Consider the following 26,516-nt stretch of genomic DNA (forward strand, 5'->3'; position numbering starts at 1 on the left):
AGTTTAGCGCGTCGGTCGTTCGTGTGTGATATTGTAGGTCGAATAAATTGAGTGTTTCTATCGCGGTTTGTAGAACATGGTCGAGGCTTGACTAAACGAGACAACAAAGCATGGAAATTGTTACTTGGGATGGGTGTGATAATGCATTTGTCTGGAAGAATGTGAATGTGTTTCGTTTTGGGGCCTCTTCCCCTACGCTCTTATCGAGGTCGGATAACAAAATCGTTCAAAAAGGTTTCTTATAATTTAGTATTCTTGCCCTTAGATACATTAAATCTATCCTACAAACATTCTATGTAGTTGAAACTGTGACCCATTTTAATCCGATTTGCTCGCAACAAGTTGTATTCGATGGGGAATCTTGATCCGTTGTATTCCTATTGAAAATCGGCCCGTTTGCACTAAAGGCTCAAAATCTATGGACAAAATATAGTTTTTTTTATAAGCAAAACTCGTACAAAAAGCTCACAGGCTCTTAAGGACAAGCATAATAGAATCCAAATTTAAAAGTACTCGCGTTTTACAGGGGACACCACTCAATTCGGAAGCAACGCTTAACTGTCATTTTTATTATTTCAGCGATTTGCAGTTGGACTGCACATTTACGATGAAGAACCATGATATTCATTCAGATCTTGTAGAATTAAATACAAAATATTATGCTGAAAACCTTGAGAAGATAAGAGTTTATTAGGCAAAGATATTAGCATTTTACTGGAGTGTTGTATTGGTGAATTCATTTCTTTTCAAAGGTAAAAGAAACGAAATTTGCTCAAACCCCTTCTTCAGCGAAATGCTAATAACTTCGCCGGGGAAACACTAATCTTCTCGCGGTTTTCAGTATAACATTTTGTAATAAATTCTTCAAGACCTGAATGAGTATCATAGTTCTTCATCGTAAATTGTTTTGTCTAACTGCTAATCACTGTTTTTGGATGTTTTTGCATACATTTTTGCATATAAACTTCTAATGAGGTTTTGCACCGCCTAAACGTTGACCGATTTGGCTGAAATTTTGTACAGAGCTTCAGGATATCAAATAGATCCGAATAAAAGGGAATATCAGAAAATAAAAAAAGAAAGTTTTTTCCATAATAATTTGAGCCACTCTAACACGGCAGGTATTTTAGTACATCGTTGTAGAGGCTAAAACCAACAAAAGCCACGTCCATTAGAACTTCACTATAGCTTGCCTGAGCTTACGATTTGGTACGGATGAGTTTGGCAAAAAGTGTCTCTTTTATTGGTTTTCGAAACTATGACGAAATAAAAAAGAAATTGCCTACCTTAACCCTAGTTTGTTTAATAGTTTCTTTTATATGCATCGCTGATGCTACTAAGCGAGGATCTTTTGGTAGAAAATGTTCTACTCTTGCCTCTTTTCGTTTAAATATTCTTTTTTCCAAAGGGTGAGGATGGTAACAATGATTTCTCGCTTAACTTTTCAAAAGGACCTAAGTAACATTTTTTTCATGCATTAATTTGAATAGTGCAATCATCAGAAAAACATGAAAGCTTTTGATTGCAGTACTCAAATTAATTCATGAAAAAAATGTTACTTAGGTTCTTTTTGAAAAGTTAAGCGAGATTTCTGAATTGCGTTGGATGAAGAAATTTTAATATTTCTCGTTTAACTTTTCAAAAGGACCTAAGTAACATTTTTCATGAATTAATTTGAGTACTGCAATCAAAAGCTTTCATGTTTTTCTGTTGATTGCGCTACCCAAAATTAATTCAAGAAAAAAAATGTTACTTAGGTCCTTTTGAAAAGTTAAGCGAGATTTCATCTCTGAAACTAATTATGAATTTCGTTTCTGTCCGATTTCCGATTTTAAGTCTTCCCGATCATATAGAACAAACTAGTCCGATTTAGTGCTGATGATCATCGCCATCATTATTTGAATAAATCACTTCATATAACCTCCTTCTATTCTGGAGTATGGGAGATTGCTTTTTTTGTTTCAATTCAATAAATATATTGAACTATTTCTTCGAAAAACTACAGTTGCCTATTTATGAAATGTTTTCCAAGAGAACAGAGAAAGCTATTTTAACCAAAATGGTATAAATTCTTTCGTATTGATCGACACAATTCAACACTAAGCAAAACTTACATGAAACATGAAAAAAACATGAAACATAAAAAATAAAGCGTGATCTTTAATTAAAACTAACTTTACCATTATAAAATTCGCATTTTCAAATGAAGATAAAAATTGATAATAATTTAAATGTGAAGGGTATGTATTTAGAATATATTTTATAAAAATCAAATTAGTTCATGCTATGCCTATGCCTTACCGTAGTTTCATATGATTAAAACAAGTTTTACATATTCGTGTTTTTTTAGGCAAAACCTTAAAAATGTCTTGCTATTTTGTATGCCATGTCATGCTATTTTGTATATAATTTCACAACCAATCAACTGTATTCGATTTTACCTTTATTTATTCTTATTCCACTGCTTACTGCTTAGCCGTTTATTTATGATTTGATTGAATACAATTAACTCCACGACAGTTTTTTGAAAGTCATTTCTAAGACAATCCACAAAAGTAAGACAAGTGTCATCATGGCGAACTAATGAAATCCTCGTTTGTGTTCCTTAAAATTGTCTAAATTTAAACCAAATTAAAAAATACAAAAAAAGATCGAATTCCAACGGCGCCCAAGTGTCAAACTTGGACAAGCATCAGTTCAAACATCATTTATCTGTTCCATAGACCCAACCAGTGGATTCTGATACAGTTGAAATGCAACTTGTTGTGAGAACATCGTTTATTTCTAAAACGTCTAGTTAAGCTTTTTGATTCTCTGTAAAACATCCAACAAGTTTCTAAAGGAAGTAAGTCTAATCACCTTCTCCTGTTATAAAAAATAATCTATGACATCTGCTTGGGAAATGCATAATGAATCGCCTGCTTTGAACGTACTTTCAGCGGCACACTAGGAGTTAACTTTCTGAAATCAGTATGGCGAAGGTTCTAAGGTTCTCAAAATTAAGCATCTTCATCGAAACAATATTTGGCAGGCGTAGTAGCAGACACCTTCCTACATAACCGGTACCAAATAGGTAGTTTTTCATGAAAAGTTTCTATTTTCGAGAAAACCCGCGTTAGATGTCTTTCACCATACAAATTTCTGGCGGTTAACTCATGCCGGCTATTTTCCGCATATACTATAGCGCCTGGATGTGGCAGCGGCGAGTAGAAAATCAGCCACTGCCAATAATTCATTCAGAATCATCTTCAAAATGAAAGCCTCGAACGATAGCCCATCTATAAATTTTATAATATTTATAAGGTTTCCTAAACTCCTCCACTACTGCTGCACCAACCCTACTACATTTCGAAAATCCTATAATAAATTTATGACAAACGAAAACATCATCTTGTTAGATTTCAATCCCATTTGGCGACTCGCTCGGATTGCGCTGGTAATGATGTCGTTTTCGCAAAGTGTCAACCTACATAATGATCTACATCGGGACTTTAGCAGGGTTTCGTCCTGTCGTCATCCCTCGCCTTCCGCCCGTTATTTCAGCGCTCATCCAAAGAGCAATAAAAAACGATCGAAAAAAACGAACGATCCTCACAACGTCGTAGAGCACCCAACGGCAACAGTACCGCGATCTAATCACTTGTCGTTCTGAAAGGTTGTTATTTTTTTCGGGATTAAGGAACCACTTGTTCTAGGAGCGTTTGGCGAGCAACATAAACACATCTTCAGACTATCTAACGATGGAGGCATTTGTTGAACACATGTGTGCGGTTGTCTGTCGTGCGAGTTCGGATTAGAACAAGCAGTTCTCGCTCGCTTCGAAACGGAGGATAAGTTGGGATCGACGCTGCATCTCGAGCCGTGCGCGCATCCCGGTTAAGTATTCCAGGCACTCGTAAAATCTGTTATCGAGGGCGAGAAAATTTCAAGTGAAATGACCCATGTTTTGGGAGGAGGAAACGATGAATTATTACCCGCTGGGAGATTTTACGCTAGGTACAGGAATTTTTACAGCTTTTAGCAGGAATTTTTGTCCACAAATTGCACTTGAGAATTTGGATGGTGTGCTGTGCTGTGCGGTCGTTAGTCCAATGCTCAACAATTAGTCCGGAGCTGTTGATTTTTGTACTCGATGCAAATGGGTTCGCTGGTTGTTAGTGACACGACATTTAGCACGGAAATTAAATGTTCGTTTTTTATTCATTCTGTCAGCACGTGCTCACGAACGCGACATTATTTCGTGTTTCAGTCAATTTGCATTGAGTCCTTAATGAGTCTTTCGTCATGTTTTGAACCTCAGCAAGTATTTTCATGTTGCATGTTATTGAAAAGATTTAGAACAATAAAATCTCCTCTTCTAGTGTTAACAACAATAATGAACGACTTTTCCTGCATTTTTATATGAATTTTGGTCAAACAAGTCCAAAGCTATCTGCTGTTCTGCCGAAGATCACAATTCCAACTGACATGCATTTGTTAAAATCACAATTGGCAAACAAAACTAACTACATTACAGCAGCAGTAATTGCGCACTAACTAGCTTAATTTTGATGATGTGTTGCCATGTGCTTGAAGCCTGCATTCCGTCCCGAAGGAAGTTCCACTGATTTTTACCGTTAGCGATAGACATGTCACGTGGCATTTACGAAAACGCTGTCTCGGCGGGAAATGCAAATGGATCAAGTTCAACTACAACCACTATTTCTGCTGAGTTCTTGTTGGCATTCGCGTGAACCCAGTCAAACGGTACCACAACCGCGGATATCAAAATTCACAACTTGGCTTTTGACTTGACACGGATCCGATCCGACAATGAAAATTCCACTACGATCGATTCCCCGAACGTCGTAAATATTGTGATTGAAATGTCACGGTCCTTCAGCCGCCAGCCGGTGGTGAATCGAAATCTTCCTGGGTCCGGTGGTGTCGGTTGCATATGGTAGATCAATTTTCAATCGGTTGACAACGCGAACCACGCGGATTTTCCTTTGAAGCACTCCATCGTCATGATTGGCCGCGCGCGCCATTGCCAGACTGTCTGGTTTCGAATTCCACCTAACACATATTGGAAGGGAAAGTAAAACATGCCATGAAAACATAATTGGGTGGCATTTTTCAATACACACCAACCGAGGGCCGACCTTCGAATAATTAGGAAGAAAGTGTGAAATTACAATAAAATTAATGTGGCTGCCTCAACCCTTGGAGCGGTGTGAAAATATGAAAGTGGTGCTATCAAAGGCTGCTTCTGGCGTTCCACGAACCAACGCCAGCAATAAATCATACACTTTTTTAACGGTTCCATGACTCATGGAAATAATTTAGATCAGCCTGTTTGTTTGCCGTAGAGGCATTAATGATTTATAGAGTTTAACCATGAGTAATGAAGTAATTTGACCTTCCTAAATGCGCCATACTTTCCCGAACAAGCGAATGAGCAAACATTTTGAAACGCAGTTCTTTGTTCTCTCTTTCTATTTCAGAACGTACAATTCCAGTCTTAGTTCAGGTGGTTCAACAGACAGCTGCTTACTACCGAGTAGCTCAACACTTCATTATCCAACTGCTTCCCATTCAGCTGGTTCTTATTCTCTGTTGAACAACAACTACCGCACTCTTAGCGGCTCGGCGAGCATTCACAGTGCGCACAACGGACTGAGTTTATCTTACGGTACAAACCATAGTTCGACGTCTGGCGGTACCGTAGTGTCCCGTCTCAACGGAGGAGCGTCTTCAACGATAACATCTGGAGGAAGCAGCAGCGCAGGAACGGCAGGAAATTCTTTGGATGGACTTCCAACGCCCAGTGCTATCAGCAATAGTGGAGTCGGCTTGAATCCCACAAATCACGGGACATCAACAACTGCACTGGCTTCGTCCGAGCTGGGGATGTCGCATTGGTTAACCGACGGGACAGTCAAATCCGAAATCCGAAGTCCAGGACTTGACGCCGCCATCTCAGGTGGGAACCTTCCAGTCGGTTCAACCCATCTGGACAGTTCATTGTTCTGCGCCAATCCTAACAACTTAGACACTCTTCAAGGCAGTGCGAACACGTACGACAAGTCAGAGTACTATCCGTACGCATACAACATGCAGCAATACGCACCGTTTACGTATTCATCTTACGGTTCGCCGTATCAAACGAGGACGTCCTCGAAAATCCCATCACCAAATACATATCTTCCCTCCAGCTATGCGGCTGCAGCAGCCAACAATAACTCAGCACAAATCTACTCATCCTACGGTTATAACAACTTCGCACAATTCGGCACTAGTCAGCAGGATTACTACAACTACAACGATCCAACGTACTCGCCGTACTACCAGACAGCCACCTACCCACCGTACGTCAGTTCACCGGGCTCCAGCGGGAGTCAAAGCTTCCATGTGGCAGCGGGTCTGTCGGCCGAGAGTCCCTCGGAGGGGCATTCGGCTGCAACGCCCACCATGCTGACCCACTCGCACTCGCCTCAGTCTCCCCTCTCCATCTCACCTACCATTCAGGCCGGTTCGGCAGCGGCAGTAGCAGCGGCTGCCGCAGCTGCAGCTGCCAAAACTACCCCATCGGGAAAACCAGGACGGGCGCGGGGGCGACGACATGCACATCCAAGCCCGACGAGGAGTTCCACTTCAGAACCGGGCGTTACGGAGAAGGCACCAGAGCGAATATTCGTGTGGGACCTGGACGAGACCATCATCATTTTCCACTCGTTGCTGACGGGGACCTATGCTGCAAAATATAACAAGGTGAGCTAACTAAATATCTTTGTTTAAAGCCAAAAGTGAATTGTTTTATCCTAAGATTTATTCGTTCAAAAATGTGTCACTAACGCATTTCAATCACCCTTCCACAACAGAGCCGGGACCATCACATGCAACTGGGCTACCGGATGGAGGAGCTCATCTTCAACATGTCGGATGCCTTCTTCTTTTTCAACGACCTGGAAGAGTGCGATCAGGTACATATCGACGACGTGTCCTCCGACGACAACGGGCAGGATCTGAGCAATTATAATTTCACCGCCGATGGTTTCCACCCCGGAACAGCCCAAGGTAAATATGCCGACCCTCATTTATATACGAACGCATGAGTAATCATCAATCGCGATTCGCCCATTTGTGCTTCCCACTACAACATTCTGCTGGAATAATAATAGTCCTAAGTAAATATTTGCTGCCGCAATGTTGGCTGCGATGTCGTCTATTTGCAATTCAATTTCTCATTCCTTCAATATATGCGCTTTGCTGGCTCAGCCATCAGACAGTACTCTCTCTCTCGCAATCTCTTAATACATTTTTCGTTTTCGATTTTGTTTGTGAACAGGAGCTCCACCTAATATTTGCCTTCCTAATGGCGTTCGCGGAGGCGTCGACTGGATGCGAAAGCTGGCATTTCGCTATCGTAAAATTAAGGACACCTACAACACCTACCGAAACAAGTAAGTCGTCATTTCGCGCACCAGGATATATGATTTATTACCATCCTGTCTGAACGATGCTAATAACAATAATTTCTCTTTCGTGTCATTACAGTGTTGGGGGGCTTCTAGGACCCCAGAAACGGGAACATTGGCTGCAGGTTCGGTCCGACATAGACTTCGACACGGATAGTTGGCACAGCTTAACGTTGAAGTGTTTGAACATGATTGCCCAGAGGGAGAACTGCGTCAACGTCCTGGTGACAACAACGCAGTTGGTTCCAGCCCTGGCCAAAGTGTTGCTTTATGGTCTGGGGCAAATCTTCCCAATAGAAAATATTTATAGTGCAAATAAAATAGGTAAGTTTTAATAAACGCGTTACCTTTTTAAAAGCTTGTAACAACCTTGCATTCTTCACAGGTAAGGAATCCTGCTTCGAACGAATCGTCACGCGATTTGGACGAAAGAGCACCTACGTGGTCGTCGGTGACGGTCAGGACGAGGAAAGTGCTGCCAAAAATCTTAACTTTCCCTTCTGGCGGATATCGAGCCATAGTGATATTCGGTCGCTGCATACCGCCCTGGAGATGAACTTCTTATGAAGATGCTCACCAACGAACTCTGCTTGGGAAGTGATGATGGCTGCGAAGCATCGTCTCATACTTGCTGTGAATGCAAATATAAGATTTAGTGAAATTAGACAGTTTCAAGAAATGTGTAAAAGACGCGATTTAGCTTAAAGATATTTGAAATTGTTGGTCTTATGAAAATGAGTCCACGTGTATATTGAAATCCTGTATGTATCTAATACAAGATAGCACTTTGTAAAATATATTCATATAACTATTGACTAATTCAAAACTTTTCATAGAATCAGTATTCAAACAAAGAACGTATATCGTAGAGGACGGAATCATCCACCAACATGAAAATCTCGCGCAACGATGCTCAATCAATGCACTGAATTACACACAAAAAAATCCGCACTAAACTCAGTTTCGTTTCCCAGTGTACTAATCGTCCTGTTTGATAGGTTTTTTACAAAACAAAATGTTAGCCTAATCTACGCGTCAAACTGAGTTGTACTAAAAAGTAACATAGATATGTAAAATATAACAGAATGAGTAATAAAACCTGCCGTTGATGGGCAGGAAGGGACGTCCCCGTAAGCGCAAACTGTCGCATCTATCAGCCATCTGTGTTAAAATTATAAGACCCGTGCGGAGGAAATATCAAAATTTGTATGATTGTGTTATACCTAATAAGGAGATAAGAGAGTCGTCCATTTGTAAATATTATCACTGGAAAAGAATCAAAATATAAACCCAAACGTTTACTATGGAATTTCTAAATAAATTACCCTCATGTAAAGCTAAAGATAAGAAAATGTGTATTTATAAGCCCTATCTAATTATATCAATAAATGAACACAAACGTATTATCAGAGCTTTGTTTGCTGCCTGGATGACATAATTATTATGCGGGTTACCTTTTGCATGCATCGAAACGGTGTCTGCATATCTCAATAGATAAATAATTTAAAACAAAGATAACATTTGTCGCTCTGGACTGGAAATTCTAAAACATGAGGTTTTTATTGTTATCATCCAGTTTTTTGTTCTTCTGACCTGTTTATAAGTGGATATAGACACTTGGTATATTTGTTACATTTGGATTGAAGACCTTTAATGTGACTTTTAAAAGTTAATTTTTGATCTAGCAGAAGTCCTAAATATTTAGCTTCGCTAGACCAATTATTGGAACCCCATTTATAGTGACAATATGTCTGCTAGAAGGTTTCAAATAAGAAGCTCTCGGCTTATGTGGGAAAAATATAAGCTGAGTTTTGGAAGCATTCGGGGATTTTTTTCTTTTTTGCAAGTAAGTTGAGAAAATATCCAAACTTTTTTGCAATCTACTACAAATGACACGAAGGCTTCACCCTTTGGCCGAGAGACCCGTGTCATCTGCAAAAGAAGATTTTTGACACCCTGGTGGTAAATCAGGTTAGTCAGAAGTAAAAATGTTATACAATATGGGCCCAGTATGCTGCCTTGGGTAATCTATCAGATTTCTAATTCTGATAGATTACCTGCAGTGAGCGATCTGATAAATAATTTTGCATCAGTTTAATAATGTACAGAAGAAAATCAATTTAACAACCAAACCTTTATGCTTAAATTCATGCTGTTAAATTCATTCATTTATTTAGCTTACATCTAAACAGATAGAACTTAATCAATAATTTGACGCCACAATAGGGGAGACTGGGTAGACTTGATCCCCTTTTCTGATTTCCGATGTATCACAACCAAAAATAAATAAACATAAGCGACTTCTGCACAGGCTCTTTAAGAAATATAGTATTTACCTTTACTGATGTATGACAGTCCTTAAATTATTGTTGTTATTGATACACAATCGATTTTTTGGAGTGCTGTCAAAAATCGACTTTGAAAATATTTGGGGGAAATTGATCCCTCTTCAAGATCTTGCTTTGATAAAATTAGAAACGTGCCCTCAGATTTTCTAAATATTTTCCCATCAAAATACGTGGAATTTTCGAATTGCTGTGCGTATACATGAACGATTTTTGTTATTCAATTCGACAGCACATGCAATTTTAAAATTTGTGGAGACGTGATCCCCTGTCTATGGGATCTACGCAATAAATAATTTTTGGATTGGAAATTGTCCTGACTTTCCCGAGGACTTTCCTGGGCATTAAAGTATCATCATGTTAGCCTCATGATATACAAATACAGAAATGGTAACTTGGCTTAGAAATCTCGCAGTTACTAACCGTGAAAGTGCTTAATAAATACTAAGCTGCGAGGCGGCAATGTCCCAGTGAGGGATATAATTCCAATGAAGAAGAAGAAGAAGATGTCCTGACGTCTGTCGTGACCGGTCCTAGTCACTAACCGTTGCATCAACAACATAAATGTTGTTGATGTTCATCGACGCTCCGATAAGCCGAGTAGGGTGCCACCCACTACTCGCCATCGGAGTGGATGCTCGCTGCTACCTCCGATGAGACATTCCGATATTGGCAGAGGACGGTGCCACCCGCTTACTCACCGGGAACTCCTTCGGATTCACTGCTGTGGATCCTGGGATGAGCTGCCTTGGCCCGTCGATGGTCCTGCTGCTGGATGTGCCTAATTACTATGTACACTAATATTTACAATAAAAATTTGATAACCTAGATTGGAACTAGCGCCCTAATTGGAGCCTGATCTGAATGCAAGCAACGGACCCTAAACTTTTCTTTACACTCACCAAAGCGTTCATGTAATGTTTTTATTCCGGCCAGATGGTGGACCTCGGATGTTCTTGTCCTGGTAGGGGTTTTGAGGATCATCCTCAGGAATTTGTTTTGGACCCGTTGAAGTTTGAGGTGGTGGGTTTTAGCGCAGCTCTCCCAGACCGGCATGCCGTATTCGATCACAGGGAGGATGATTTGCTTGTAGACAGCAAGCTTATTTTTCAGGGACAATGACGACCGGAGGTTGATCAAAGGGTACAGTAGTTTCAACAAAATGTTATACTTTGTCACCGTTTTGGCCCATTCCACTGTCGTGCCATTGAGGATGATTTTACAGTCTCCATGCGGAACAAGTTTAGGAGATTTTGAGTTGGGGAAAATGATAACCTGGCTCTTCGCCACGTTGATACAGATCTTCCAGCTGGCGAGGTACTCTGTCAAGGTATCCAGGCCTCGTTGGAGTTTTGCCACTAGCGCTCTGATCACTCTACCATTGTAGACGATGGAGGTGTCATCTGCGAACAGAGACAGAATGCCGCCTTCTGGAGGTTCTGGCATGTCGGAGGTGAACAGATTGAAAAGCAGGGGCCCGAGGATACTGCCCTGGGGGACGCCTGCGAAGAAGGTTGTGCGCATTGGAACTCGCTTCGCTGATTGAGACTCGGAATGTCCTTGCCGACAGGTAATTGCCGACAGGATGATTTTCACCAGGTAGCTGGGAAGATTGTAGCGTTGTAGTTTGTACACCAGGCCATCATGCCATACTTTTATTTATTTTATTTTTATTTTATGGCCATCGAGTAAGGCCATGGCGGATGTTTTCGAGACAAACTTGTTCCGTCTGAGGACGTTGGTAACTCGAGTCAGTTGGTGTACAGTTGACCGATGATGATGAATAGCTTTAATTCGAAACTTGAATCATTTTACTCATATCTATGGACATATGAGAAATGGTTCTTTAGTGATGAGTTAACACTCTATTAATGGCATTCATACCCTGTTGCCATAATTCACCATTAATGCCTTCAAGTTCATTAGGTGCAATATAATTGCCTACTTTTTGGCGAATCATCAGTAATACGCTTGGTTACATCGCATGTTCAAGAATTTGTGATATGCGCAGATTTATAATAAGTGCCTTGTATGTACTTTTTTGTCAGTACATTTAAATAATTTTTTTTTTGTTTAATTTTAACTTCTTATAACCTCATTGCTATCACTACAACGTCGACAATGTCGGAGAAGTGCCGTCCATCAATCAGAATGTGGTCGATTTGTGATTCTGTTTGCAGTGGTGATCTCCAGGTGCTGCGAATGGCCATATTCTTGGAAGCGGCGAATTTAATTAGTCGTAGGCCGTTTACGTTCGTCAGCCGCTGGGCGCTGAACTTTACAATACATAGTCGGTTTAAACTCCTCCTCTTGGCCAATCTGAGCGTCCAAATCTTCTATGATGATTTTGACGACGTGTTGGGCAGCTGTCGTACTTACGTTCCAGCTGTGCGTAGAATGCATCCTTATCATCATCACTGCTTACGGAGTGTGGGCTATGGACGTTGATTATGCTGAAGTTGAAGAACCGGCCTTTGATCATCAACTTGCACATTCTCTTATTGATTGATTCCCAGCTCGTGTGTATCTGGTATGATTACTTCTAAACGTTCGCACAGGTTCGCACCATTGATCCCTTCCAACATACCTTCTGCAGAGCTACGACGGCGAATCCACAGTACTTGAGCCAGTAGCGTAGCCAGGGGGTGGTTTTGGACATAAAACCCCCCAGAGACAAAATTTCTGGAAGAATTTTTTTTCGAAAAAAAAAATGTTCAGAAAACCCCCCCAGACCAATTTTCTGGCTACGCCACTGACTTGAGCACATCGGCGAGTATGCGTGTGCTCCCGATGAAGTGGAGTGATTTGTAGTTCCACGAACCGAGTTTTCAATCGTTATTCCCTTCTCGTTGCAGTGAAATTTTCCGTGCGCAAAGTATATAATCGGGCACGAACACCCAACATTGGGGTTGTGCCTGAGCTTTGGAATAGGTCAACAAGACGATCCATTATGACTTTTGCATATTGGCATTGAAACACTTGCCCCATGTCATCGTCATTAAGCGCCATCCAAAATTCATTGACGGCTTCATCGTCTTCTATAAGACGTTTCTCCATTTTTGCTTTATGAGCCGTTTCTTGATGAGCAGTCGCGTTTGCTGCCGGCTGCGCAAAATCCTCCTCAAGAGGCGTTTTGGTAAGAGTATGAAGAAGACCTTCATGTTTCAAGTGCTCTTCCATGCGTTTTCTCCAGAACGGAAAGGATTTTCCATCCCCTTTGAATATTGGTACAGCAACTCGCTACAGTCGACTGTCCATCTTAGTACCGTTAGGATTATCTTGTCAAAATTCTGTTAGATATTGATTTCCCAGCGTACCGAGGCCCTGGGCCCATAACCTATTAAATTTAGACTCAGTGGGATTAGTCACCACCTGAGGGCTAAATATGTTTTCAGACTCAGCGGAAAAACTTCCACCTGAGGGCAGATTTAATATTGGCCAAATGGAAGTGCTGGGGAAATCTTTCTTTCTTAAGTATGGTTCTGATGGATACAAGGAAAGGAATTCCTCCAGCACTTCCACTTGGCCAATATTAACCTGCCCTCAGGTGGTAGTTCTTCCGCTGAGTCTAAAGACGTATTTAGCCTTCAGGTGGTGACTAATCCCACTGAGTCTAAATTTAATAGTCCATACTCTTTTGTTGATTATTCGTTGCGTAAGTTTTTTTTAAAGGCTGGCTTGCACTGCCTGACACCAAACCTCCTGAATTCCCGGAGGATCATTCCTCCTTATTTCCGGTGAACCCTGGTGCACAATTTCACTTAGAGTCCCTTGCTAGTGCTCGGACGATGATCAGTTGCCCCGCAGACAGACGTTCAAGCTCGACTCATTAACTTGTGTAATAAACATGATAGCCTGATTGCCAAGTAGCAATAAGCGAAGAGATGGCGCCACATGTCAAAGCAGCATTCGTTATTTGCTTTTCTGTTTTGATTTTCGATTCCATCAGAATTTTTTAGTTTCTTGGAACTGCTCGATGGGACACATTTATAAAAATGCTTGAATCACGACCACGTGCGCTGTTGATTTTTGTACATCACTATTGACAAATGGCACGATCAGCACGCCAGAAATACTACATATTTGCGACTCAGGAGGGGTTATTTCATTTTTGATTTTTAGATTCTTTTTCATGTCCTACATGCACTATTTGTTGGTTTTAATCTTTAATAAAAATCTACGAATCTCGGTCCAGACTCATGTTTTTCGAAGTACAATCGCAAACAAAAATCACGCCTATTAAAGGATTCAAAACAACCTAAGCGAAAGTTCCGGACACATGGTAACAGCTCACAATTTATATACGTAGCTTTGCAATCATCTACTCAAGGCATAAACTGCAAGTAAAGTGATTCGCTTAGTTATATTGTAAAATTCGATTGTTTAAAGTTGAATATAAAGTCAAGCAAATAGAAATCCTTTTTGCAGCCGAGCGGGACAATCTTTGCGATGATTGTCTCTGTGTTGCATCCATTATTCGTAGAAAGGCAAATCGGCGAGAAGCAGAACTGTGGAAGGCGATAAGACAAAACGTCAGTTTTCATGTAGCAATAAGTTGTGTAGGCGGTGCTAGCATGCTATGCAATTCCAACGTATTTAGATTTGAAAATTTACACAAGAAAATCGAATTCAAATGTATGAACATAAACGTCTGTCTGCGGTTGCCCCTAAAGGGCAAGCCAGAGTAAACGCGACGTGCGATGCAACGCGACGCGACAGTGCAATTTGACAGCCTGTTGATAATGATTGTTATTCTTTTACGTGAGTCGCGTCGCGTCGCATCGCTCGTCGCGCTTACTCTGGCTTCCCCCTAACATGGAGAACAGAATCTGTTGTGGGCCGCTCCTAACATAGATAACAGACGCTCAGGAAGATTTGCACCTCCGGAGAGAAGCAAACCCCCCTCCCTTCCCTACACTAACAAAATTGCAAACGTGAAATTTATTAATCTGAAAAATATAAAACTTATTAGATAAGTGAATCATTATTTTTAAGAGTGCAAACATAAAAATCATTTCGAATACTTTGTTTATTAAAAGGAGGCACATAACCGGTATATACGTGAGCAATGATATTCATTTATCAACTATCATAGACAATATGGCTGATGTTTCAAAGCTGTTCACTCTATCTCTCGTGATTGGACCTGTTGGTCGGATGGTCAACCGCTGACCGGGTGGCTCAACGCAGACTTAGATTTTGCAGATTTGATTTATTTTGTTTACTACTCCCAGCACCCAAATAGTAAGTATAGTATAATACATTGCTGATCTGGTTGATAAAAAATGAATATTATATTTTGAATGATTTCAGCGTTTTTCAGATCAGCATTTGGCACCGAAGTCCTCCCGATCGAAATTCGACGTAGAGGAAGTCAGCACATTCAGAATCCCCATTGAAAATGATTTCTCGTTCAAGTGAATGCTGGTTAGATGGAACACGCAGGTATGAGTTCGGCTACAAACACCAAGTGGGCCGTCTACGGGGCTTCTCTTCCCGAGGACGATATTATCTACAACACTGGCTTAGCTGATCGAAGAGGTTAGGGTGTAAGACAAGCGCATTGAATGGTGGCCGGAAATTGTGAACCAGCCAGATCAACACATTCGTGCGTCTTCATTTCATACACTGCACGACTTAGCAAGGCATATGTAATTTATTATTTATTAAGCATATTTTCAGTTTAATAAAAAAAAATCATGAAAATTATGACTATTTTTTATTATAAAATGTACATATCCCATTAACAATATAGACAAATACATTCCATAAATAGGAAAACATAAAGTTCATATTCAAAATGCTTATAAAAGATATGAGTCTCACACATAAACTTTATTTGCCAAACAACTGACTTTCATTGGTCGGTAATCCAATAACATTTATATCCCCAAACATAAAGTATATTTGTTTGGACAAATTGCAAAAATTTATGTAGTTTCACACATAACATATATGCGGAAATTTGCCTCGGTGTAGTATTTGTGACAGTTTGTGACAGGGGGAGAGGGGGGTCTCGTCTTGTGTTACGTCCAACAAGAATAAGTACCTAATTACATTTTAGAAACAATTTGATAAGCTGAAAAATATTTTAATTTGCTATTAAGGGAGTTAATTCTCACTAAGTTTCATGTAAAAGTCGAGGTAAAAGTGATGTACGAAGAAGACGAACCATTATATAATTTACGGTTGTACGTACAAAGGGGGGAGGGGGTCAGTGATTTGTGACAGATTGTGACAGGAGGGGGGTTGAAAATGCCGAAGAACGATAGACGTAATTTTTTAACGTTCCCCACACACAAAAAAAAAACGTTGGTGAAATTAAAAAAAACGTTGTTAAAATTAAGAAAATTAGTTAGTGATTTTCAGTAGAAAGTATATGATTGTTAAATCTACCAATGCAAAAAATGTTGCCTCGGCAAGAACTTTGACAAGAGGAATGTTATTAAAATAACATTTTCCTCTCAAAATAAATGGTAAATATTACATAAGTATCAACTAGTGGTACTTTCAAAATAACAATTGTGTTTCTTCTCAATTTTACATGCAAATGTTAAATTTAGTTTTGCTAAAATAAAAACATTCAAAATTCATTATTTTATTTCCATTTTATTATATTTTTGATCGTTTTGCAATCAGCATGGTTTGTATATTCTAAATAATGTGCCGCAGGGTCGCGTTTAAAGGTGGTAGCGGTCAACTTCTCTTTTTGCAGCCATTTTTCGGTGTTCCGGCGGGATTTTGCCGCGGATGTTTTATCCTCTTAATGAAATTTCCAGAGTCCAGCTGTGCTCTTCCAACATCTACGACGATCAATATAAATAGAAGAAAAGACTTTGTATAGTTTTCGCGAAGAAAATGGTTAGAAAACAATTACCTGTGGATCAATTTACTTCGTCGAAGGAGCAGCACTTGCTTTTTTTGAAATGGAGAGATTTTTCAAGTCCAGTCATTGACAGCTCGTATAGTTGCCAGATTATTCCTGTTTGTGTTGCCAAATCAATAAAATGAAAAGTTGATTTAAGATTATTTCATCTCTCATTTGAAAAATTTTCGCTTTCAAAGCTACAATGTTTTGTTGATGGAAAAACTTTCAAATAGAATGTTTTGTATTCACAATAAAAGTTTCGTTGCTCAAAATTACTAGAAACGAACTACTTTCAAAACGAAAGTGCGATATTCTCAGAAACACAATTTTATTTCTCTCTGTGCAAGAGTGCGGTCTGGTAATTCGTTCATTAGGTTACCTTTTTCTGACCGTGTATAATATCAAGCACACGAACCGCATACGTTTCTTTTCAAGTTAGTTATGATGCTGGCCGACGGAGCGCGCTATTGGTAACAATATGTGACGTCCACTGCACTGCGCGTGACAACAACCTTGACAACTCGTGATGTTTGCTTTGAATGTGTGCATGTTGAATTTTGACAGAACTCGTACCGTCGGTCGCCGCCGTCTCCGCTTATGGTTGGTCTGTTTGCTTAGTGGACGCAAGTAGTGGTGATTTTTCTTTCTGCATTTTCGATTCGGTCATAAGTTTTCGCGAAGGTGAGTGCTTCAAAGTTTTTCTGTGATTTTTTGAAACAGTTTTTAATTACAATTTTAATGAACTAAGAGATGTGCAAGGACTATTAATTGTATAAATAACGAATCTTAAAATCTCTTGAATTATCGCAACTGTTGTGTAAGAAGTGTTATGGTGATTCAGTTTAATATTTAGGGTTAGGAATTTCGGCTATTCAAATAAATACTATTTTATACATTTCAATTAATTATACATTGTGAAAGGTTTAAATTTTTCAATATTTAGCCAAAATTGTTTACTTTGCAAATTCTACAGAAAAATGGTGTAATCAATTTTATTGATTACATAACATTTTTCCTGCATGCACAGCAGGCGCTGTAACTGGGATTTGACATTTCAAGAAATTGCTGATTGAAAAAAAATGTGATCATATGATTCGTCTGATAGTAATCCTAATCCAATCTAATTCACTATCACATATCTTCCACAGCAACAACACAGATCGCAATGGCCAACGTGAACCTGGCTTCGGTGGTGCTCCGCAACGCCCTGCGGCAGAAGATGGGCGTTCGCTTCTCGCATGACATGATTACCCAGAAGATCGGCAAACGAGAGGTAGTGGGCCACGGCTGGAACGGGCTTCCCGTGTACGCGGACCGTGTCGACTATCCGATGCCGGCGATCCGTTTCAAGGAAGTGACCCCCGACGTTCTGGTGAGTGAACAATGGCAAAGTTATAATCACATATTATAATGGTGGTCAGTTTCCAATCTAGTTTTAACCGAATAGGGTGCGGTGCGAATTCTGGAACCTAGAATGTTTTTTTTTTTATTTTTTATTTTAAAGTTGAATCATTTATCTTTAACGTAGACAGGACTTAAAATCAGATTGAAATATGTTCGGAAAAGATCTCTCACTTCCACGAACTGCATACAAATGTGTCCGTGTCAGTAAATTCTTAATAAACTTTAATAATTTAATAAGTAAATTCAGTTAATAGAAATGATTCCTTTATCTTTCTAAGGTTCTCCTTTATAAATTTCCATGGAACCATGATGTCTTGGCACGATTTTCGATTAAAGCCGAACTATTACGAATTTGAAACAACTGCAACTAACTGGGTGCTCTTTATTTAGATTATTTTTTATCTGGGCGTTTGCTAACTAGGCCAAACCCCAACTAAAAGCAGTTATCTATAAAAAACAAAAACAAAGACGCGTCTTTTTGGGCCCAGTTAGTAAATGGTTTGCTGTAAGTAAATCATTGTCCCATTTATTTTCAACAAACTTTTCCTTGTGATACGACTGACTGATTTAAACGAAATCTAAGAACTAGTTTGCGCAGACAAACTATAATAAAACTCCTCGTTGTTCTTTTTTTTATCATTGGCGGAAAGTTTTTTTTTGTTCTTTGGTTTGTAAAATTTGACTTTATCTTCTGATCATATTTCTTTTTATTAAACCAAAGTTAAATCAAAATGTTACTTATGTGGCATAGTAAATAGTGCTTATCTGTAGGTACTAGGTTTGTTTGTTTCAGCTCTGGAGAATCGAGCAGTGCTGGAATTGTAACAATTCTAGATTGCTTTGAGAATAGGTCGTATGTGCAAAAGAGAGATTCTCTTTGTTCACGCTCTCTTTCGCTAATAGATCGGCAAGTTTAGTATTTTCTGCTACATTTTCACTTTAGCACGCTAGACAAAGTTATTGTCTTTAGATATCTGCCAAAAAATCCAACATAAATTTGTGTATAGCTTTGTAATAATCGAAAGAGAATGTAACCGAAGAGAGGCTCTCTTTTGCACATACGACCTATTCTCAAAGCACTCTAGAATTACATGAATATGAAACTAATTAAAATGTTCATTTGATTGTAAAAAAATGGACAAGCAGTCGAAACGTTGTTTGCAAGAGATGACGTTGATTCAGTGTTTGTAAAATTGTTTGACGATAAAACATTATTCAGCGCAAACTAAGTGCAAGAGCTAATCTACTTACGTTAGAGTACGATAGGTCAGTGTTATTTTTGAGCAGTAGAACAGTTTTTACTTTGAAGAGTGAAAGAATCATTGATAATGTAGGTGATGTTTGTACTAACTCCTTGAAATAAATCAATTCGACCATACATTTATTAAACTACTGGTTTTGCTTTGCATTGGAATTATTGGAGCAGGAACTTTCTTCAGGTTTCTTCAGAAGCATTTCTTGGTAGTCGTTCTCACTGGCTTGCCAAGAAATGCTTCTGCTGGATACACTTTGTGGAGCTGATTTCTTGTTGAGCGTCGATCGATACACGGAGAGGAACGTTCGAGATTTGATTGCCTTCCTTCCCTCACTCAATTTCTTCAGTCCGCGCTTCAAGAAGTCAACAAATTTTTCAACCTGCCCTTATTGGATTGTGGATATTATGGATCAGTTTGGTGTCTAAATTTGTGGCTTCGGCTGAACTGCTGAAAATTCTCGCTGGTGATTGTGTTCCGTTGTCCGACACCAGTGTTGTAGGATTTTGTAGCGGGCGAACGACTTCCGAGGTAATTCGATTGTGGCAGTAGCTTCATTCTTGAAGTACCGCAGGCATAAACAGCGGACGTGGAAAATGAATTTCTGATGAGACAACTTCATGCGCTTAGAAATCGGTTTGTCAAGCTTGAAATCACGGGATGCTTGAGAAGCATACGTCGCATAAGAGTCCCATGTCAGTTTTCTCCAACTTGAGCAAGGTTGTTGCGACTACATGGATTTCGCGGATTTGGTGCGTATTTACATAACGATTTTAGGGCTTCGCGCGGATTTCGTTATAGATGAAAATTTAACAATCAAAATGTTAGATCTAAGGACGTTTATTTGAAAATCTCGATTATTATTCCTTTTACAATGAACCACAGCACGAAATATCATCTTTTTTTGAAAGTTTTTTCGTCAGGAATTCTCAAATAGTATTGAACATTTTATAGTGCTTTCATAGCATCAGGGTTTGCAGAAATCGTTCTCAATAATGCATTGCAATTTATCCCATCATTCGATCTTCAGAGTAAAGATACTGATGATATGCTGGGATATCGATCTTAGTTATCTATCTGCCCAGTAAACAAAGTCCAATGTTTGCCATGGAGAAAAGTGTTTTCACTGCTTTTGTTGTAGCAACGCTCTCGCAACGTGAACAAACCCCGAATCACGCTGGCTATCAGGATCATCATCAAATGCTCAAATGATAATATATTTCCAGAGTGCTCTTTGATTAGGGATAATATCTTTGCACAAGCAAAGATGATATCATGTGCTCAGATGAAATTGCAATGCCTGTTCTCAATAGATAACGAATAACGATAAAAGAGAGGCAAAAACTCGAGCTTATTCAGTAGCCGCTAGGTTGCGAAGGCCGACGGAGGTCCTTTGTAGCTTAGTTGGTTAAAACACCAGTCTAGCGTACTGAGGGTCATGGGTTCTAGTCCCATCGAAGGGATAGTGGTTACCTCCAATACATTTTTCAAATCAATATCTCCCACATAATGTATGTAAGCCTAAATCAATCATTGAAAAAAATGACCTTATTATATTCAAATGTGTGCTCTTCTAGAAGCGTTCCATTATGATTCACCTTATTCCCGGCAAATGCTTATAGTAACCTGGGATTCTTATGTACATGGGACAGTTATGCGTGTAACGGCAGTATTTGCATTTTTTTTTTAAATTTTGTTCAATGAAACTGTAGATTTTTATTTGTGACCATATGCTATGCTATGCTAAGCCAGAATAGACGTGACCATGCGATGCGACGTGACGCGACAGTGCAGTTTGACAGTTCATTGATAATAATTGTTATTCCTTAGCGTGAGTTAAGGGGCAATTAGCGCGTTTAGGGGCAAGCCAGAGTAAACGCGACGGGACTCACGTAAAAGAATAACAATCGTTATCAACAGGCTGTCAAATTGCACTTAGGATGCGGCCAGAGTAGACGCGAAATGTGATACGTGGATTGTGGAAACGATATTTGAAAATATCATCGTTAGACTGGACATAGTCGCTGTTTAGATAAGTTAGATATGATTAATCGATAAACACCGTGATGGCTAAATTTTCTACTAAGCCGTATCCGTACCTTATCATTATAAAACCTTCCAAGCAGCGATTTTAGGCATATTCTCAGAACATATTTTCTTCGAACGTGTAATTTTGTGTCTCTAATTTATGCTCATTTTTTTGTTTTCAAGGCCCTGCGCGAGAAGGAAAAGGGTGACTGGAAGAAACTGTCCATCCAAGAAAAGAAGGCCCTGTACCGTGCCTCGTTCTGCCAAACCTTCGCCGAAATCAAGTACCCTACCGGCGAGTGGAAGCTGAGCGTCGGATTGAGCCTGATTGCCATCTCGATGAGCATTGGCGCCATGTTGCTGATGAAGGCTTTCGTGTACGACGCCATTCCGGTCACCTTCGACGAGGAGCACCAGAAGGCTCAGCTCAAGCGTATGTTGGACCTGGGTGTTGGCAACATCACCGGTCTGTCATCCAAGTGGGACTACGAGAACAACAAGTGGAAGTAAACCGCTCTGCGTTGTGAATGAAAGAGTGAGGTGTTTAGTTGGTAATCGTGTATTATAATAAAACTTAAATTGGCACCAGCTAGGAACGTACATTGCGCTACAAGCCACTTTCCCCGGAGGCTGATCAATAAATGATGGAGAAAAATCATACCTAATATGAACATGTTATTTTTTAGAGAAATGCATCACTCACTCACTCGTGTGTCCTTGAGCACCCCTAGAGGTACATATGGCCAACGTAAAAGATCTCCATGTTGGGTGGCTGCTCACTTTAGCCTTGGCTTAAGTCAGATTCCTGTCGACTCCCTTTATTTCTTTGTAGCATTCGAGATCCAGTTGTTAATCCACCAGGCCCGAATTATAAAACGTAGACATCAGTTGGTGAATATTTGCAGAGCTGTTACAACAGTCGCGGATTTGTCCTCCAGTCGCGAAAATTGCGGTTCCTTTAAATGTTGTCGCAAAAATCGCGGATTTATATTATTGCACATTTTGAAAAACGGGATTTTTGAATTTAAATTGATTGGATTGTGTTTAGAACTTAGACTTTGTTTCCAATATTTTTACTGCGGTTCCTGCAAAAGTTGTAGCAAAATCGAGGATTATTATTACGACTATTTTACTCTCTAAAGGTGTTATCATATTCTACGCCACACGTGGTTCTCGTTAAATTTCGGTGTTCGCGTTTGTATGCCGATGCTTCGAATATTGGGTTTCTAGACATACTTGCGGGATACCTGCCAACTAGCATCAGGGAACTCTATCCGACGATGCTGCTAGTATCGTCGCCCTAATATGTTTCTTAAAAGATGAAGGCTATACAAACAAATGTAACCCAAATGGCCTTACGGGCATCCTGAGATCGATCTAATTCCTCGGTTTCTCCAATGTTCCCATCCCCAGTGATCAGTCAGCCCGGGACCTTAACTCAGGTTCTAAGTCCCTCGCAACATTTCCAACGAACTTCAACAAGGTCAGCTGGGGAGAGCTCGGACTTTTTGATTTCTATTATCGTCGCTTACTTACTTGAATTCCCTGGTCGTTTACCGTAGCAATGTAAGACCGAAAATGCTGCTTTCCAACAATTCAGTGTTCTTGTTGATCACCAGCGTTCAGAAAAGAAAGACTTCTGTTTGATTATCCAGCATTCTGCACAATGAGACTAATGTCGGGTATATCCAAACAGTCTCAGAATTCACTTTCGTTCGGAAGTTCCATAACCAAAAGCAATATCAGGCTATTTTGCGACTTCTGGGGTAAATTCCATGCTTCAAGCCAACTCAAGCAACCCCGGAGAACAGCACACTCTATTTTATCAGGAGGATTCTGACTGGCAAATCAACGGAGCTTGAGCAACCATGTTAGATTTTGTATTATTTGATTCTTAATATGAATTCAAATAATTGTTTTACGAAAGTTTTGTTTAGAACCGGAGCTGCATTGTGTAATTCCTTAATCTCTACACAAATTTGTTTTGTGTTCAAGAATTACAATAAAGTTTTGGCAGATTTTTTTCTATTATTTGTCAAATTTATCTATAATCATTTATGATCAAATCCGGCCTTTACATTCTTTGGTATCAATGTATCTTGTGCCGAATTTTATAAAGCTCGATCCACAAAAAACAACTGACAATAACGGAACAAAACATGCGAAAGTCACCATCTCATTTAAAAAGCGGTGCTTATTGAAATAGTTTTGACTGTTTAGTTCTTTTTTACTTAGCTACAGCACTTCTAGTGGTGATAAGGGTCATCTAAAAGGGTTGTAATACTAACTGCGGGTTTCTTAGCCCTATTTTCAATTTGGTACAAATATATGTAGAGTTGCAGTTTAAAATCATATTTGAAATCAGTAAAATTATAAAAAAACGAAGAAAAGACGTACAGTAAATTGTGATAAAATATTTTTTCATGTGTACCTATTTGTTTAGAATTTAGTTCGAAGACGCGTGGATTCGGCGCGGAATAAATTTCAAGTAGCGCGGATTTGGCGCGGAAAATATTTCAGGATCTCCGTAACAACCCTGTACTTGCAGCTTGTGCGTGATTTCTGCTGATATACATCAAGTCTCACTGGCGTATTACAAAACTAAATTTCAAAGTTTAGTGTGTTGTGTTGACTAATCTGATTGGACCTCCATATATTTCGTAAACTCGCAGAAACAGCCCTAGCCTTCTAGATCAGCGCTTCTATGTTGATCTTGGTCCAAGTATTGAAAATTTTCGACCTTCTCCATTTATTATCTTTTTCTATAGCTATTAATGCAATTAGGAATAAAATAGGTTTTCTCGCTTGATAATGATAAGAATTAAACACACTGATTGATTTGCCTCCGCATTCGTATACGGCTCAAGTTCGACTGACTCTCTCTTTATTTTTCTCTTCGGAGCTTCAGTTTTAGTACTTTCGCACTGTTAGATTTTAACACACAGATCTTGTGACATTACAGTTCTTTCCCTTTTAGTTAAATTCATCAAGAATTGTACAACTACCTTTTCATTTAAATTCAAATGCTTATTTCAATAATTTCAACAACTTCGATATTACCATATTTATGATTCTTCTTCTTAGATTTATAACTTCGTCTGCAATTAATTGCTTTCGACAGCTGAACCAGCTTTTGATCTTGTCACTATTGGACTCCGTATATGAACATGACCCTTCTTCTTCTTTTTCTCTGGGACCATCGGAACATCCGGGAAACCTAAAAATTCTTCATCGTCCGAGACACTCCTTGGACGTTTCCTGGAGACTGATGTACTTTTGGTTACAAAACTTTCGCTTGATCTCGTCGATTATAAACCATTTTTAACTGATCCCGATGCGCTGTTAGCCTATGTCCACTGAGAGAAATTTGGAAAAGATTTTTAGATAACTTTTTAATAAATTTCACGTCTAGCCATCTTATTAATTCTTTTTGTCAACGTTTTTTGTAAAGTAGCTTATCCCCTGCCACTAGCTTGTCAAAATTATCCGGATGATTTGGTTTATCATTAGAAGATTCAAAATTGATTTTTACTGTTTTGTCAGTAGTCTCTTTATACAAATTATTTTTGTAACTATTACGAGGATTAATCAAATCCAATAAGGTTTTAGGTTTAAACGAAAATATTCGTTCTGATGGAAAACTTCCTTCCTTTCCAAAGCAACTATTACGATAGTTGATTAGAAAAAGACTCAATTTATCTTCAATTTCCAAACACCTTATTTTTTGTATCAAGCATATACTTTTTAAAACCTCCTTTACCACCCTCACCATTCTTTCTGCTTGTCCATTGCTTTGGGGATTGTTGGGTGGACTTTTTAATACCTTAATTCCTTGGTTTTCTAAGAAAGAAATGAATTCAACAGATTGAAAAGGTGGACCACCATCCCTAACTACCACATCCGGAAGACCAAATCTAGCAAATAAATGGAAAAAATTTCCTGATTACGGATTTAGCATTTGTTCCATACCCCATCCATTCAACTTCGAGCCATTTTGAATGACTGTCTACTATTAAAAGGAATGTATTTTTATCGAAATAAAAGAAGTCAGCGTGCAATCTGCTGAATAGTAGTAGTATCCGCGTAGTGGGTGTCCAAGTTTCAGTAAATTTCACTTTCGGTACTATTTCTCTCCTTGCACATGTTTCACAACTTTTAACGAATTCTTCAATGTCTGAATTTATTCCCCCCCCCCCCAATAAATAGATCTTCTGGCTAATTGTTTCATTTTCGTCATTCCACTATGATTAGCATGTAAGAGTTTCAACACAGCATGTTTAATGCTTCTAGGAACAACAACTTTATCTTCCATAAGCAAAATACCTTCTACAATTTGTAATTTTCTTTAAGTGCAAATAAGTTTCTGAACTGCTTCGGTACATTTCTTGGCCAATTATTTACGACAAACCCAATGATTTTTGTCAAGAATTCGTCTTTTTTAGTTTCTCTTGCTATTAATGCAAAGTCCAAGGGAAATTCATTAGAGAAATTCAGACTGTTTATATTTACGGGATCTATGGACCTGGGAATGCTCTGGTCAAGAGGGAAACGACTACAAAAATCTGCGTTTCCCATTTTAGAACCAGACCAGGCCTATATTCTATGTCGAAATCGTAAATAGAGAGTTGCATTATATATCGTTGTATTCTGGTAACAAACACAGAATTTTTTCCCTCTTTACCGAAAATTCCCAGGAGCGGTTTATGATCAGTGAAAACCTTAAATTTTTGCCCAAAAAGAAATTTATGAAATTTCTTTAATACACAAACGAGAGCCAATGCTTCCAAGTGTAGAATTGGATATTTTTTTTGTGCATTGTTTAATGCGAATGAGGTAAAACATATTGGCTTCTCCAAGCCATCTACTATTTGGGCTAATACTCCACCTAAGCCATATGATGATGCATCAGTTATCACAACTAATGGTTTGATAGGATCATAGAAATCAAGTATGTTGGCAGATAACAAACTCTGTTTGCTTTGCTGAAAAGCTTTGTCACAGGTTTCCGTCCAAATAAATTGTTTATCTTTCTTTAAAAGATCGTATAAACATCTTAACTTAGCTGACATATTTGGGATAAATTTATTATAATAATTTATAAGTCCCAGATATGCTTTTAATTCCTTCGTTAGTAGGTGTTTTAGCCTGCTCTATTGTAGAT

The 26,516-nt window shown here is 39.1% G+C and overlaps 2 protein-coding genes and 1 long non-coding RNA gene across 7 annotated transcripts in view; 2 read left to right on the forward strand and 1 right to left on the reverse strand.

Annotated features, from left to right (window-relative positions):
- Positions 1-8,860, forward strand: part of LOC134212648 (developmental protein eyes absent) — a 94,758-nt gene extending 85,898 nt beyond the window's left edge. For all 5 annotated transcript variants that reach the window (XM_062690677.1, XM_062690678.1, XM_062690681.1 and 2 more), the window contains 5 exons: positions 5,484-6,750; positions 6,861-7,056; positions 7,328-7,442; positions 7,537-7,781; positions 7,843-8,860. In XM_062690677.1, coding sequence (XP_062546661.1) covers positions 5,484-6,750; positions 6,861-7,056; positions 7,328-7,442; positions 7,537-7,781; positions 7,843-8,024 — 2,005 coding nt within the window. In that variant the 3' untranslated portion in view covers positions 8,025-8,860. The remainder of the gene's footprint in view (positions 1-5,483; positions 6,751-6,860; positions 7,057-7,327; positions 7,443-7,536; positions 7,782-7,842) is intronic.
- A 7,531-nt stretch (positions 8,861-16,391) lies between these two features.
- On the reverse strand, positions 16,392-16,955 carry LOC134216786 (uncharacterized). The gene is made up of 2 exons (XR_009980823.1): positions 16,680-16,955; positions 16,392-16,605 (listed from the first exon to the last, which is right to left on the reverse strand). It is a non-coding gene; the product is annotated as an uncharacterized LOC134216786 (long non-coding RNA).
- A 249-nt stretch (positions 16,956-17,204) lies between these two features.
- On the forward strand, positions 17,205-22,020 carry LOC134212649 (cytochrome c oxidase subunit 4 isoform 1, mitochondrial-like). The gene is made up of 3 exons (XM_062690682.1): positions 17,205-17,351; positions 17,819-18,042; positions 21,539-22,020. Exons 2-3 carry the CDS (start codon positions 17,836-17,838, stop codon positions 21,863-21,865), a joined length of 534 nt encoding a protein of 177 aa, XP_062546666.1. The 5' UTR covers positions 17,205-17,351; positions 17,819-17,835; the 3' UTR covers positions 21,866-22,020.
- The last annotated feature ends 4,496 nt before the right edge of the window (positions 22,021-26,516 follow it).

Source organism: Armigeres subalbatus, chromosome 2 (genome assembly GCF_024139115.2).
Source record: "Armigeres subalbatus isolate Guangzhou_Male chromosome 2, GZ_Asu_2, whole genome shotgun sequence".
Taxonomy (NCBI): domain Eukaryota; kingdom Metazoa; phylum Arthropoda; class Insecta; order Diptera; family Culicidae; genus Armigeres; species Armigeres subalbatus.

Excerpts from the sequence above, each read along its gene's own strand:
- LOC134212649 (XM_062690682.1), top strand. The coding sequence starts at position 17,836 with ATGGCCAACGTGAACCTGGCTTCGGTGGTGCTCCGCAACGCCCTGCGG. Across the intron at positions 18,043-21,538 it reads AAGTGACCCCCGACGTTCTG|GCCCTGCGCGAGAAGGAAAA; the intron begins GTGAGTGAACAA and ends TTTGTTTTCAAG.